The 13,238-nt window shown below is 34.0% G+C and overlaps 1 protein-coding gene across 1 annotated transcript; it reads left to right on the top strand.

The window, feature by feature from the left end:
• The first annotated feature begins 11,333 nt into the window (after window positions 1–11,333).
• On the top strand, window positions 11,334–12,116 carry LOC125068836. Its single transcript, XM_047678173.1, has one exon. It carries the CDS (start codon window positions 11,334–11,336, stop codon window positions 12,114–12,116), a length of 783 nt encoding a protein of 260 aa, XP_047534129.1.
• Window positions 12,117–13,238: the final 1,122 nt, after the last annotated feature.

Genomic DNA, 13,238 nt, shown 5'->3' with positions numbered 1-13,238 from the left:
TAATAAGAAAATTGAGTCCTTAAAAATATTTACTTACTTTCAAAATTTATCTTTACAGTATTTAAGCGAATTCGATTTGTTGTGTGTTAAAATTATACTGATATTTTCAATTTGATTTCACCTCACGGACTCAGATAGAACCAGACCGGACCGGTTTCAGACAACGGGTTATTAAAGTTTTGCTGCATAGAACTTCCTATCTGAACTAACATTTTAGTATCTTGTATAGATATTACTTAACCCCCGGAACCACAAATGCTACTAGTAAATTGTTTTCTTTCAAGAAAACAATTTACTAGTACTACTACTTACTACTTTACTAGTACAGAGTTTAACAAAATTCTTCCACGTACACTGAAAACATGGACAATATTTTAATAACGATAAAGGATATTTTATGAGATCTATATATTATATAAAATTTTATTCGTCATCAACGTTTCTCGGATTTTTTTATTCGTATTAAAATTTTACCTTTTAAGTAAAATAAATCAATTAAAAAATACTATTCCGAAACACCATTCTACTGTAGCCGACTAGACGTCATCAACAGGACGTGTAAATTGAATTTCTTATTGCTATGTTTTATAATATATACTAGCGACCCGCCCCGGCTTCGTGCGAGGGTAAATCTATACTAATATTATAAATGCGGATGTAATTATCTAAGTCACACACAGTTACACTTATGGTTAAACCACTGGACCTTTGAGTTTGATTAAATTTGTTAGGAAGAAAGCTTGAGTCCACAGACTATATATGTCCGCAGGATTAAGACTACTTTTTATTCCTAAAATCTACGACCCGGCAAAAACTAGTTCTAAGTTCTTCAGTAATCTTTCTATAAGCGAAAAGCGTATCAATCTTTTGTAGTAGAAAGTGAGTAATCATTAATGTTTTAGAAGCAAACAAATGAAAACTTCAAATTATACGATTCTCAATAACAATTGACGTCATTATAAGGCGAGGCGATACAACACCGCAAACTGCATTATTTAGACTGTACGTTTTTAATACGGACATAAGAGTTAAAAATAAATATATATCGGAGGAGCAGGATGCCGAACAGTTGGGTTCGGGGATTGATCCGACATTTGGAAGAATCATAATAATATCAAAGGATTACAATAATTCATCTTAATTAAGAGCAAATGAGTTTGCAAGCAACCATCGCATTCGAATCGTCTGTCAAAACATAACGACTCGCGTTGTTATGACACTTACAACTCCATTCGGGGTGACCCGCTCTTAAAAGTAAATCAGCCATCAAACATTATTGCCAACTATTCATTAATTATCTTAATTAATTATTAGTTATATACATTGAATATTTCACTTGAATACTTTTTATTCATACGTTATTTTGGTCACGTTCACTTCATACGCTCTATATTTATGGAATAAACACCGTAATACGACCATATTATCATCAATCTCAGTTAACCCGTATTTTTTCGTTTTAATTTTATACCTCAAATTATAAATGATTTTCATAAAAAAATATAATTAATCTGTACGCTGTAAAAAAAGGTACCCTAAACGTTATCAATCAGACCTAATGACCTATTAAAATACAATCAGACTTGTACGAGAATGAATGCGAATTTAAAAAAAGGAATACGACTTCAGCAGGTACCACCATATATATTTTGACTGCCTCGTTAGTCTAGTAGCTTCTCAGGTGGTTTTTTTTAAAGTCGCGGTCATAATGGAACAATATAGGGTCGTCACGGTAGCAAAAGCGATCCGAAGAGACGAAATGGTTACTGGTGGTTTTTTGATAGGTATTCCGGTGTACTGGAATGCACTGGACGCAATTGACTCCAGCGAGTCCCACATCCCCACCTCTTGCTTTATGTGCGGGAAAGCGAGTACGGTAAGAGAATTTAACCAGAGAGAAAAAACAAAAGTGTCATTAAAAGGATGTTAGCAATTTGTACATCAGGTGCAATTTTATGTCGTTGGTCTTTCCCCTGACTCTTCTTATTTATGTTGGTATCGCGGTCTTAGAAAACGAAATAGGAGTGCACGTGTATCGCGCATCTGTGCACCATAATATGTTCTGCGTATTGTATAAGTTCAATAATAACTGATCATGGACGCGTTCTTGCGCCTGTGCCCCGGATCTAGTATGCAACTTTAAAAACGTATCATTTAAGCTGTCGGAATTCATGTCATGATTTGGATGTAATGTAACAATTTCATAAAATATACCTATTTTAATTTGCAATTATTATTAAATAAGCGTTCATTTTCTAAATACATTCAATCTCGGAGCCGAGATGGCCCAGTGGCTAGAACGCGTGCATCTTAACCGATGATTTCGGGTTCAAACTCAGGCAGGCACCACTGAAATTTCATGTGCTTAATTTGTGTTTATAATTCATCTCGTGCTCGGCGGTGAAGGAAAACATCGTGAGGAAACCTGCATGTGTCTAATTTCAACGAAATTCTGCCACATGTGTATTTCGCCAACCCGCATTGGAGCAGCGTGGTGGAATATGCTCCAAACCTTCTCCTCAAAGGGAGATGAGGCCTTTATCCCAGCAGTGGGACATTTACGGGCTGCTAATGCTAATTCAATCCCGAAGTATACTATAATATCACTCAAAGAAGTTTTACTTTAAATACAATACTGCTTTTAATCATCTATACTAATATTATAAATTCGAAAGTAGCACTGTCTGTCTGTCTGCTTTCAACTTAAACCCTAAGAAAGAACGTAAGCCAAATTTTATACCTAACATCTAACGCCCAACTCCTAGAACGACCGACGCCACGGGCGACCTACCCACCTAGTATAATAATAACATTAGTCTTCAGTTTAAGAATTTATCAATCACTGTTATTCGCCACCAAAAATTTATAATATAATATTTCTATATAATTTTATAAAATAAAAAATTAACGGATAATCAGATTTGAATAATATTATAAAAGCTATCCAGAATATCTTACTGAAAATTTTAAAGTCTCGACTGAGTTATTATTCAACGAGATTTTTCTGCTCTGTTGCAAAACGCTAGCTTAAAGTTAAGCATAATCGAGTGTTATATGAAATCTATATACATATACCTGAGTTTTCTTGGCCTTTAATAAGAATTTACGTATAAGCGCGACCGATATTGATATATGTATGTATATGTTCATATAACAATGTACATTCATTTTATTTATTCAACACTAAGATACCATAAGGTAAATTATTCTGCTAATTGTATATGTAGTCTCAGCATGTACGATTAACGTGTTACCCTATCAGCGTACAGTACCAAAGTAAGTAGATATCAGCCTTTTCCTTTCCTTTTGGGCACATGAGGCAGAATTTCATTAAAACAGCACAAGATTTTTTTCATTAATACATGCGGTATTCCTCACAATGTTTTCCTTCACTGCCAAGCACGAGATGAATTATAAATATTAATTAAGCACATGAAAATTAAATGGTGAAATATGAAAAACTGGGCTATCTCAGCCTTTTAAAAAAAATGTATTAACGAATACCACAAAGTCAAAGTCAAAAATCTTTATTCAATATAGAAGTGTTTACACTTGCTTATTGATTGTCAAAAATCTACCACCGGTTCGGAATTTAGCACCTCGGACCTGGGAAGAACCGGCGAAAGAAACTCAGCGGGATATATATATATCTACAAAAACAAAGTGATAGTTTAAGAACAGGTTATTTAGGTTAACTTAGTCAATCATCTGATTTCTATCAGATGATTGACTAAGTTAACCTTAAGTTAAGTTAAGTTATGAAAGATACGTAATAAAATTACGTTGACAAATAATATGTACATATATACATATGTATATATATCTAAAATTATAATTTCAAAGCCAACAGCTGCAATCGTGCAATTTTATACAGAACTTTAAAAGTTTTATACAATATCGCATGAATGTTTCCGCATTGAAACGTTTTTCGACAATTCTTCCAGATGTAAACGATGACTCTCGAGATGGCTTTCGAAATAAATTGGATTTGAGGCGACGATTCATGTGAACGAGATCACGTACTTCACACCTTGAATTGAAGACATACAGGTCTATATTATATGAAGCAATATTATCTCAAGTGGAACTTCTTTGAGTTCAATGAAAGTGTTATTTCAAGGCTGAATTTCAGTGCAACGATATAAATATGTAACTTTTTTATATCTATATATCCTCTACATAGATAAGTATTCGTACCTGTATATAAATTTAACTGATATTTCTGTTCATTGTAAAAAAAATAGCAATTAATGAACATTGCAATTATTAATTGTAATTAACTTGGCTGCGTGGTTGCCCATGTTCACTCTGAGTTCAAATTCGTTCCTCTCAGCTCCAATAAACACTTTGATTTATTATTTCACGTGCGACTGACTCCGATTTTTTGATGTACTGGGTGATAAGACTCTGATCATCATCCGTGTAATATGTAAAACTATTAGTGTGTTTGAAGACCTCCGTGGTCGAGTAGGGTGTACACCGGTTTTCATGGGTAAGCCACTCTCAGGTTCTGGATTAAATTCCCGGCCGAGTCGATGTAGAAAAAGTTCATTAGTTTTCTATGTTGTCTTGGATCTGGGTGTATGTGGTACCGTCGTTACTTCTGATTTTCCATAACACAAGTGCTTTAGCTGCTTACATTGGATTAAGAGTAATGTATTTGATGTTGTCCAATATTTATTTAAAAAAAAGTGTGAATTTATTTTCCTGTAATCTTTCTGCACAAAACGTTTACTTAGTTTAAATTACTTTATTTTTTTATAAATATTTAAATCGTACAGGTTGAAAATCGAATTAGATATTTTTTCATTTAAAAATAAAATCCTGAATCAAGTAGCGCCACCTACCGCGTCAAATTAAACCATCCCATTCAAACACACAATAAAATAATGAAATTCGTTCCGAAGTTATATGTATATAAATAATAAAACCCATTTAAGTTATAATGTAAAGCGTAGGCTGATTACGATTGCCAAACGCAAATAATGCCTATCGCCAATTCACGGTTAGATATGATAATGCGAATACGATTGTCATCTTCGATATTCAAATCTCGATTGTACGAATGGCAATTTCGAATACTGGTAATTAACGTGAAATATTCACGGAAATACGTAAGATTTTTAGAGTGTTGTTTGTTCCAATGTTGGACAAAGTTGGACAAAAAAATAACGATTCCCACACGCTTCTCTAGAAATACTTCGAAACAAACTAAACACGTAATTTAACCACGTGACAACTGACTAGTTTTTGCTTGGACTTAAACTTACGATCATTAGTTAGGGATACACGTGTCCCACTCGCATGGGTCACGTTGGCTCAAACAGTTTCATCCAATTAAAGTCCTATCCAATGTTGAAGTCGAGAACCGGAAATGTCCCATTGTTAAAAGTTTTCCATACCTCTTGGGGGTAAAAAATTCGTACTTGAATAACAATGCTAATATGGCGTGTCGAATAATTATGACTTCAGAATTTCGTCCGAGATAATCAGGCCAACGTCCTTATGACTTTTTGAGTGCAGAATTTTGTTTCACAACATCGTAACCCGAATATGTTTAACTTACACGCGATTTGTTCAGAAATATTTACTCTCATAAGTAATATTTTAACAAATCTGAATTTATGGGTGTATTATACTAGTTATTTGTCACTTTCCATCGGGTTAGCCTCCTGCTCTTTTCCACTTATTTGGGCCAAAACAATGAAATAAGATAAGGGACGGAGTTTGTTTATTTAAAATAGTTACTTAATTTATATTTGTATTAAAAAAAATCGTATTAATTCATTAGCTATAATTAAGACTTTTAACCATTTATGAAGATGTCAAGGAGGATAACAACGTTTTTCTCTGACGTAGTCATTCAAATGGTATTACATTACATTAGCAGCCTGTAAATTTGCCACTGCTGGGCCAAAGCCTCCTCTCCCTTTGAGGATAAGGTTTGGAGAATATTCCACCACGCTATTCCAATGCGGGTTGGCGGAAAACATATGTGGCAGAATTTCGTTGAAATTAGACATAGTTTTCCTCAGTGGTGCCTGCCTGGGGTTGAACCCGAAATCATCGGTTAAGATGCACGCGTTCCAACCACTATGCCGTCTCGGCTCTTCAGTATAAATTATTTAAAAAAAAATTGTAAACACGTCTTGCTGACTCTCCTCAATATATGAGTATGTGATTGTGATGAAAATTATTTTTATAATAAAGTTATATTTACCAAGAGATAAATATTTTACATCAATATTTTTCTGATAATTTTATCCAATGATTTGTGGCAATCCATCAAAACCTTATATACATAACACTATATAAGTAAAATATTGTTTACACATCTGGGAACTGAGACGAACGTTTTCCTTTGTACGTAGGTGGTATATATTATATCCAGTGCTCAGTGCTTTGAAATTGTAAATAATGTTTTACACATCTTTCAGCACGTATTACGTCGAAGAGTGAGTATATAAGGTAAACAAATCGTTCATTTTCCTTCCTACTTGCAATAAAATAATACAAAACAATTATCTATTGCCATCTCTTTTTGAAGTACCTATTTTGTCTTTTAATAACAATTTAAAATTTAATTTACTTTTTAATCAATATTCTTATTACTTTTCAGTGTATGATTGTTATTAAATTATTAATATATATAAACTCCTGCAAAAAAAAAACAGGCACATTTGATTTATTCGAGTAATTTCAGTATTAACAGTTGCAAAAGGGATCCGATCAAAGATCGTTTCTTCTGATAGTATAGCTTAGAATAATATTATTTTATAATCAAAATGAAATATGCATTTTATTTTTAATAAAATTAATTTAATAATTGTTAATTAATGATTTAAAAAAGGTGCTGGCTTTTAATATTTGTACTGTAAATAACAATTATAAATTAAAAAGTACCGCTCTCCGTCTGTCTCTGTAGTTACACTTTCACGACTAAACCACTGAATCAAATTTGATGAAAATTTACGTTAGTTCAAATCCCAAGGAACCACATAATATTCATACTCTTTTATACATAAGACTTGCGACCCACAAACATGCGGGCGAAAATTATATGATAAGTTATATTTAAAGATGCTTATAAAGATCAAAAGCTGAGCTATAATACACATTTTAAAGTTCCTTAATGGATCTTAAACATTTTCTAAATAGGTTGTTACGTTAAACGAATATTTTCCACAAAAATGTAAAAGAACATTTTTTTTAATTTCCAACCCTTATCTTAATCACGATCTTAAGGAAATAATTTTTGAAGGCTGAACTCGAGCACTGGGTTCAGTCGCTTAAAATTTTTCTTTTTTTTCTTTGTGCTTATTATCTTTCTTTCCTTTCATACACTTACACAATTATCTCAATGCTACAATAAAAATAAATCGATTTAGACTATATTTTTATAGTCTAAATCGATGTATACTTCTAATTCTAGAACCGAGATGGCCCAGTGGTAAGAACGCGTGCATCTAAACCGATGATTTCGGGTTCAAACCCAGGCAGGCACCATTGAATTTTCATGTGCTTAATTTGTGTTTATAATTGATCTCGTGTTCGGCGGTGAAGGAAAACATCGTGAGGAAGCCTGTATGTGTCTAATCTCAACGAAATTCTGCCACATGTGTATTCCACCTACCCGCATTGGTGCAGCGTGGTGGAATATGCTCCAAAACCTGCTCCTCAAAGGGAGAGGAGGCCTTAGCCCAGCAGTTGGAAATTTACAGGCTACTAATAATACTTCTAATATGTTTTACCTTGTTGAGTGCTCCCTTCATATTAGCCTTGGTCATCCTTCAAATCAGAACACAACAATATTAAATACTATTTCTGGCGGTAGAATATATTATGAGTGGATGCTACCTACTCAGACGAACTTGCAAAGAGCCCTACCACCAGGTGATGTACGTGTGATAATATATCACATAAACAAAGTTCCCGAGGTCTTGTTTTTGGTTTGATTTTTGTATAAATATATTTACCAGTAAAAGTACTTCGAGTACCGTTATGTTAACACTCATACTTCTAAAAACACTTAAAATAAATGAATTAAGACTTTGGATTTGAGTTAGTTAACACTAAATTATGTTCGTATTTACGAAGACGTGTTGGGAACACTATTAAAGAACTCACAAGTGGTACCAAAGTGATTTTGCTTTACAGTCTTCAAATGGCAATCCAAAGTTGATCCGATTATGAGCAGACTGCCCGAATACGATCCCAACCGGCTAAGGAATCCAATAAGACAAATATCATCCCTTCCAGGACATATACCATGTCAAAGAAGATATTGTCGGGAATCAACGACTTCTAATGCAGATTAATATTTAAATTAAATTGCATAGAAATAATAAAAAAAAATATATGACGGCAACAGCGATGGCTGAGCGTTAAGATCGTCCTTTTCTGTGTTCAATTAACGGGGTCCATCAAGATGTATGAAATAAACTCGTAGGAATTAGCAAGGATTTATTACTACGAATTACAAATCAGCGAAAATTAGGTAAACCGACAGTTTCGCCTTGGAGGTGTGGGCTGGTCGGTTACTTAAACGCAAGTGTCCGTTATACAGTCTTACTCTCGACTCTGTCCACGTGACTTCAACAACAAATGACGTCACCGCGTTTACCCGTTACTACTTCAATCATGTCAGTGACTTTTAATTAAAATGATTGGTTTTCCACGACATATATATATTCCTAAAATTAAACTGTGATGCTGTTTGATAATAAAAACAGGCAGGCAAACTTGATTAAATTAAAAAAAAAATGTGTATCTTACACGAAAGATAAAGCGTACGTCTGAGGAGATCAAAGTATAACAAATCAAATAAAACTATACTTTATTCAAGTAGGCTTTTATAAGCACTTTTGAATAGTCATTTAACAAACTATTTAAAGTAAAGCTACCACCGGTTCGGAATGTAGATTCTGCCGAGAAGAACTGGCAAGAAACTCAGTAATTAGTCTTTTTCAACATCTAAGAATACAGTCTTGTTAGTTAAATACATGTATGTTATGCCATATATATGTCTCCTGCCTGGAAGTCAAGCCTGCCAACGAGCATTAGCTCCACGCTTTTTTATCATCTATATAATCTTGTATCGAATAATATGCTTCGTTACCAATGCATTTTTTACAAATGACTTGAATCTATGAAACGACAAAGTTAAAAATGTCTGCGGAATTTTATTATCATTTATTAAAAAAATCTCATTCATGCAATGATAATATTTTAGAATAATTATTGTATGTATTAATATTTAAATCCGAATTACTTATTAAGCATCCTCCATTACTGAATTATAATACACATTCGTACTATTTGTGTATGAGTTCTATTAAATTTATTGCCCGTGTTGTGTCGAAATTGTTTAAATAATATTTGGTAATTAATTAATAGTTGATTTATGTTTATATTATTTTGTAACATACAGTTAAATATTTGGCTTCAACGACAAAAAGATAATACAATAATTCCAAGGCAGATACTATTTTCACATGATATTTTTAATTGAATACAAAATTCATCGAGATGTATGAATTGCGTATATATCTTATACGGTAAGAATTTTATTGATAACACTTATTTATAGATGTATGTATGTATATAATTAGATTTGAATAAAGAAACTACAAAATATTTTGGGCGTGGGTGAAATACTTTTTTTAGTATCGTATAGTCGGACTATAACAAACATAAAACTTGTTTTCGCTCGCGTTTTAAAATTTGGTTGTCATGTATTATACAAAAAGTTCCTTGGGTTGCCTACTTCATGACGAATTTCATAAAATTCGGTTCAGTTTATTAGTCGAGAAAGCGTAATAGACGGAGTTACTTTCTCGTATATAATTTTATAATATTGAGTCGATATGGCCCAGTGGTTAGAACGCGTGCATCTTAACCGATGATTTCGGGTTCAAACCCAGGCAGGCACCACTGAAATTTCATGTGCTTAATTTGTGTTTATAATTCATCTCGTGCTCGGCGGTGAAGGAAAACATCGTGAGGAAACCTGCATGTGTCTAATTTCAACGAAATTCTGCCACATGTGTATTCCGCCAACCCGCATTGGAGCAGCGTGGTGGAATATGCTCCAAACCTTCTCCTCAAAGGGAGAGGAGGCCTTTATCCCAGCAGTGGGACATTTACGGGCTGCTAATGCTAAAAAAAAATTATAATATTAGTTTAGATATAAATTAAAGATGATATGACATTCAAAAGCAAAACCTTCAAAACGTCAAAATCTCTATGATGTCGAGAAAGGCGCATGGAATTTATAAATTCATATTGTATTCGGAGACGAGTCGCAACAGCCTCTCTTTATATTGATTCCATACCTCTCACTCGGTGCTCGTTATAATACCCGGCACGAATCTTGACTCTGCGCAGTAACAAAAAATAGATGTCGTTTGAGGTGCGGTCTGAGGCGAGGAGCGCGTTACTATAGCAAACAAGGCCGCCATTACTAGTAACCATAGCAACGGGTGGATGCGTGGCCCCGCGCAGTGCCACCGCGTCTCCCGTCGCCCGCGCATGTTCCTGTGTTGTCTTAGTGTACGCTCATTAACATAAGTTATTATTATATAACGGTTTTATTGTGTAAAATTGTGTTTGATTATTAACTTTGTTTTTGTATTGTTGATTTTGTGGGTTGTTTCTTTTGTTATTATAGTAAGATTTTAACGAAGTATACTAAAATGCCAAGAAAAAATAATATAGTTCTAAAAAGACAAGCTCGGAAAATGATTTACGATGTTTACTGTTTTTTAAAAAACGAAGCTAATGGCAGAAGTGATACTCAAATTAAAGAGAGAACAGCTGAAGCAACAAAAACCTCTCTATGCACTGTTCGGAGAATCGTAAAAGAAGCTGAGCAGTCAGAATTTCTCACAGTATTCCGGACGCCTGGAAAAAAACATGCTAGATCGAAACCTGTAACTGGTATAGACAATTTCGATCAAGGAGTTATCAAAAGATGCATTCATAATTTTCATTTAACAAATAATGAAATCCCAACAGTTACGAAACTTCTGACAAAACTGCGATCGGATATAAATTATCAAGGATCTGAACGGAGTCTTCGACGCATCTTAAAGGATCTAGGCTTTAAATGGAAAGCAACAGAAAATAATAGAAAAGTTCTTATTGAGAAAACCAGTATAAGATTACAGCGAATCAAATATTTAGAAGCAATACAAAAGTACAGACATGAAGGAAGGCCCATAATTTATACTGACGAATCGTATGTCCACGCTTCGCACACAAGTTCCAAGGCGTGGACGGACGGTTCAAAAAAAGGTTTAAAAAAACCGATATCCAAAGGTCAACGGGTAGTTATGGTACATGCAGGGTCTGAAGCCGGTTTTATACCAAATGGTTTATTAATGTTTAAATCCGGAGCCAAAACGGGCGACTATCACGACGACATGAATTATGAAAATTATTCCAAATGGTTAACTTCACAATTAATACCAAACCTACCACCGAGATCCGTCGTGGTAGTAGACAATGCATCCTACCATAATACACAATATAATTTGGCCCCAAATTCAAACTCCAAGAAATGCGACATGCAAGCCTGGCTGACTGAAAAAGGAATTTCGTTTGATCCAACAATGTACAAGCCACAGTTGTACGAACTAATAAAAACGAACAAAGAAAATTTAAAAAATTATAATATCGATAGATTATTAGCACAACACAATCATAGTGTCCTTCGCTTGCCGCCCTATCATCCGGATCTGAACCCCATTGAAATGGCGTGGGCCGCAATCAAAGGTTACGTTAGCAGCAAAAACGTAGCGTGGAACGTCACACGCGTTATGGAACTGGTGAAACAGAAGGTAGATGCTATGGGATCAAGTGAATGGCAAAAGTTATGTTCAAAAGTAAGGTCTATTGAAGACGACTATTGCAAAAGCGACCATGTAGTGGACCAGTTGACAGACCAACTTGTTATTCAAGTGGGAGATTCAGATAGCAGCAGTAGTAGCGATTGGGAAGTCTTTGATGATGACGAACCCGGTCCGAGCACCAGTACCAACCCCAGTACCAATCCAAGAACTTCGACTTCATTTGCTGATTTTGAGGGTTTCACGCCGTTGAGTGATAGTGATTAATTTATTTTCTAATAATATTTCTAAATTTTATTTTTATTTCTTTTTATTTATTTATTGATACAATAATTACTAAATATACAATAATTAACCCGTTGTGTTTTATTACGTACCTACCCTTTAATATATTAAATATTTATTTTAAGCTTTTTAGATAGTACGTGATTTTCGCAAGGACTGTACCTGCGCAGAGGACGCCATGTTAGGTCAAGTTTCGTGCCGGGTAGTATAATAACTATCACTAATCCGTGGTACAGCGTGGATATCATTTGTCACAGTCGCCTCTGCTATTTGTCTTCCAACTCCGCAAATGCGAGACATTTGCTTTGAACATTATAATTGTAAATTAGTATAAAATGATGATTAATTTTAACCTCAACCGCAGCGCGGAAAGGTGAGTAAAAGTTCAGTCTTATCACGAATTGCTTATCTGATTGCCACGGGATTTTAAATTTTGAGTATTTTAAAACACCGACGTTTTTTTTATTGCAGTCTACAAAGGGTACCAATGAAAGTTAGTTAGTTACCTTTAAATTAGAAGCTGGTTGCAAAATTTGCAATTATTATTAACGTGTTGTTTTTTATCGATTTTTTGATTCACATTATTTTTTGCTTACAAACTCAATAATAAAATACACGAGTCTAATTAAAACCTAATTAAAATAATAAATTATTAAAAATATATTTTAAATAACATCGACGAACGTGCCGATTTTTTTCTGGCCGTTTGTGATATTGAAAATCACTCAACCCTCACTTTGAAATAGCAATTACCGTCATTGTCGAAATAGCACGGATTGCGATCATTCCGTGGGATCATTATTTTGTTGTGGTAGCAGTTTGTTATACCGAAAAGGGTATTATGTTTCTTTGTTATTCAAATTGACCGTAAATAAAGATAAAATATAAAGACACCCCTTGATTTAATCCTTAATTAATATTTTCACTTCTTCGAGCCTTATTTTCCCTTCGGCGATGAGGGAATTTGCAAAAGGTCATAAGTCTTATTATTTTTATGTTAAGCTCAAACAAATCGATATTGAGCAGTGTTAAGAAAACCTCAGTCTTATCTGAGTTTTGTAAGTCCAAATACTGTCAAAGATTTAATATGCATATTTGGTGCTA

This window comes from Vanessa atalanta, chromosome 2 (assembly GCF_905147765.1).
Source record: "Vanessa atalanta chromosome 2, ilVanAtal1.2, whole genome shotgun sequence".
NCBI lineage: Eukaryota > Metazoa > Arthropoda > Insecta > Lepidoptera > Nymphalidae > Vanessa > Vanessa atalanta.
The sequence above is the reverse complement of the archived record's forward strand: the minus strand, read 5'-3'. Positions and strand labels throughout refer to the sequence as shown.

Bases quoted from the DNA above. Each gene is read 5' to 3' on its own strand.
- LOC125068836 (XM_047678173.1), top strand. From the start codon at position 11,334: ATGGTACATGCAGGGTCTGAAGCCGGTTTTATACCAAATGGTTTATTA.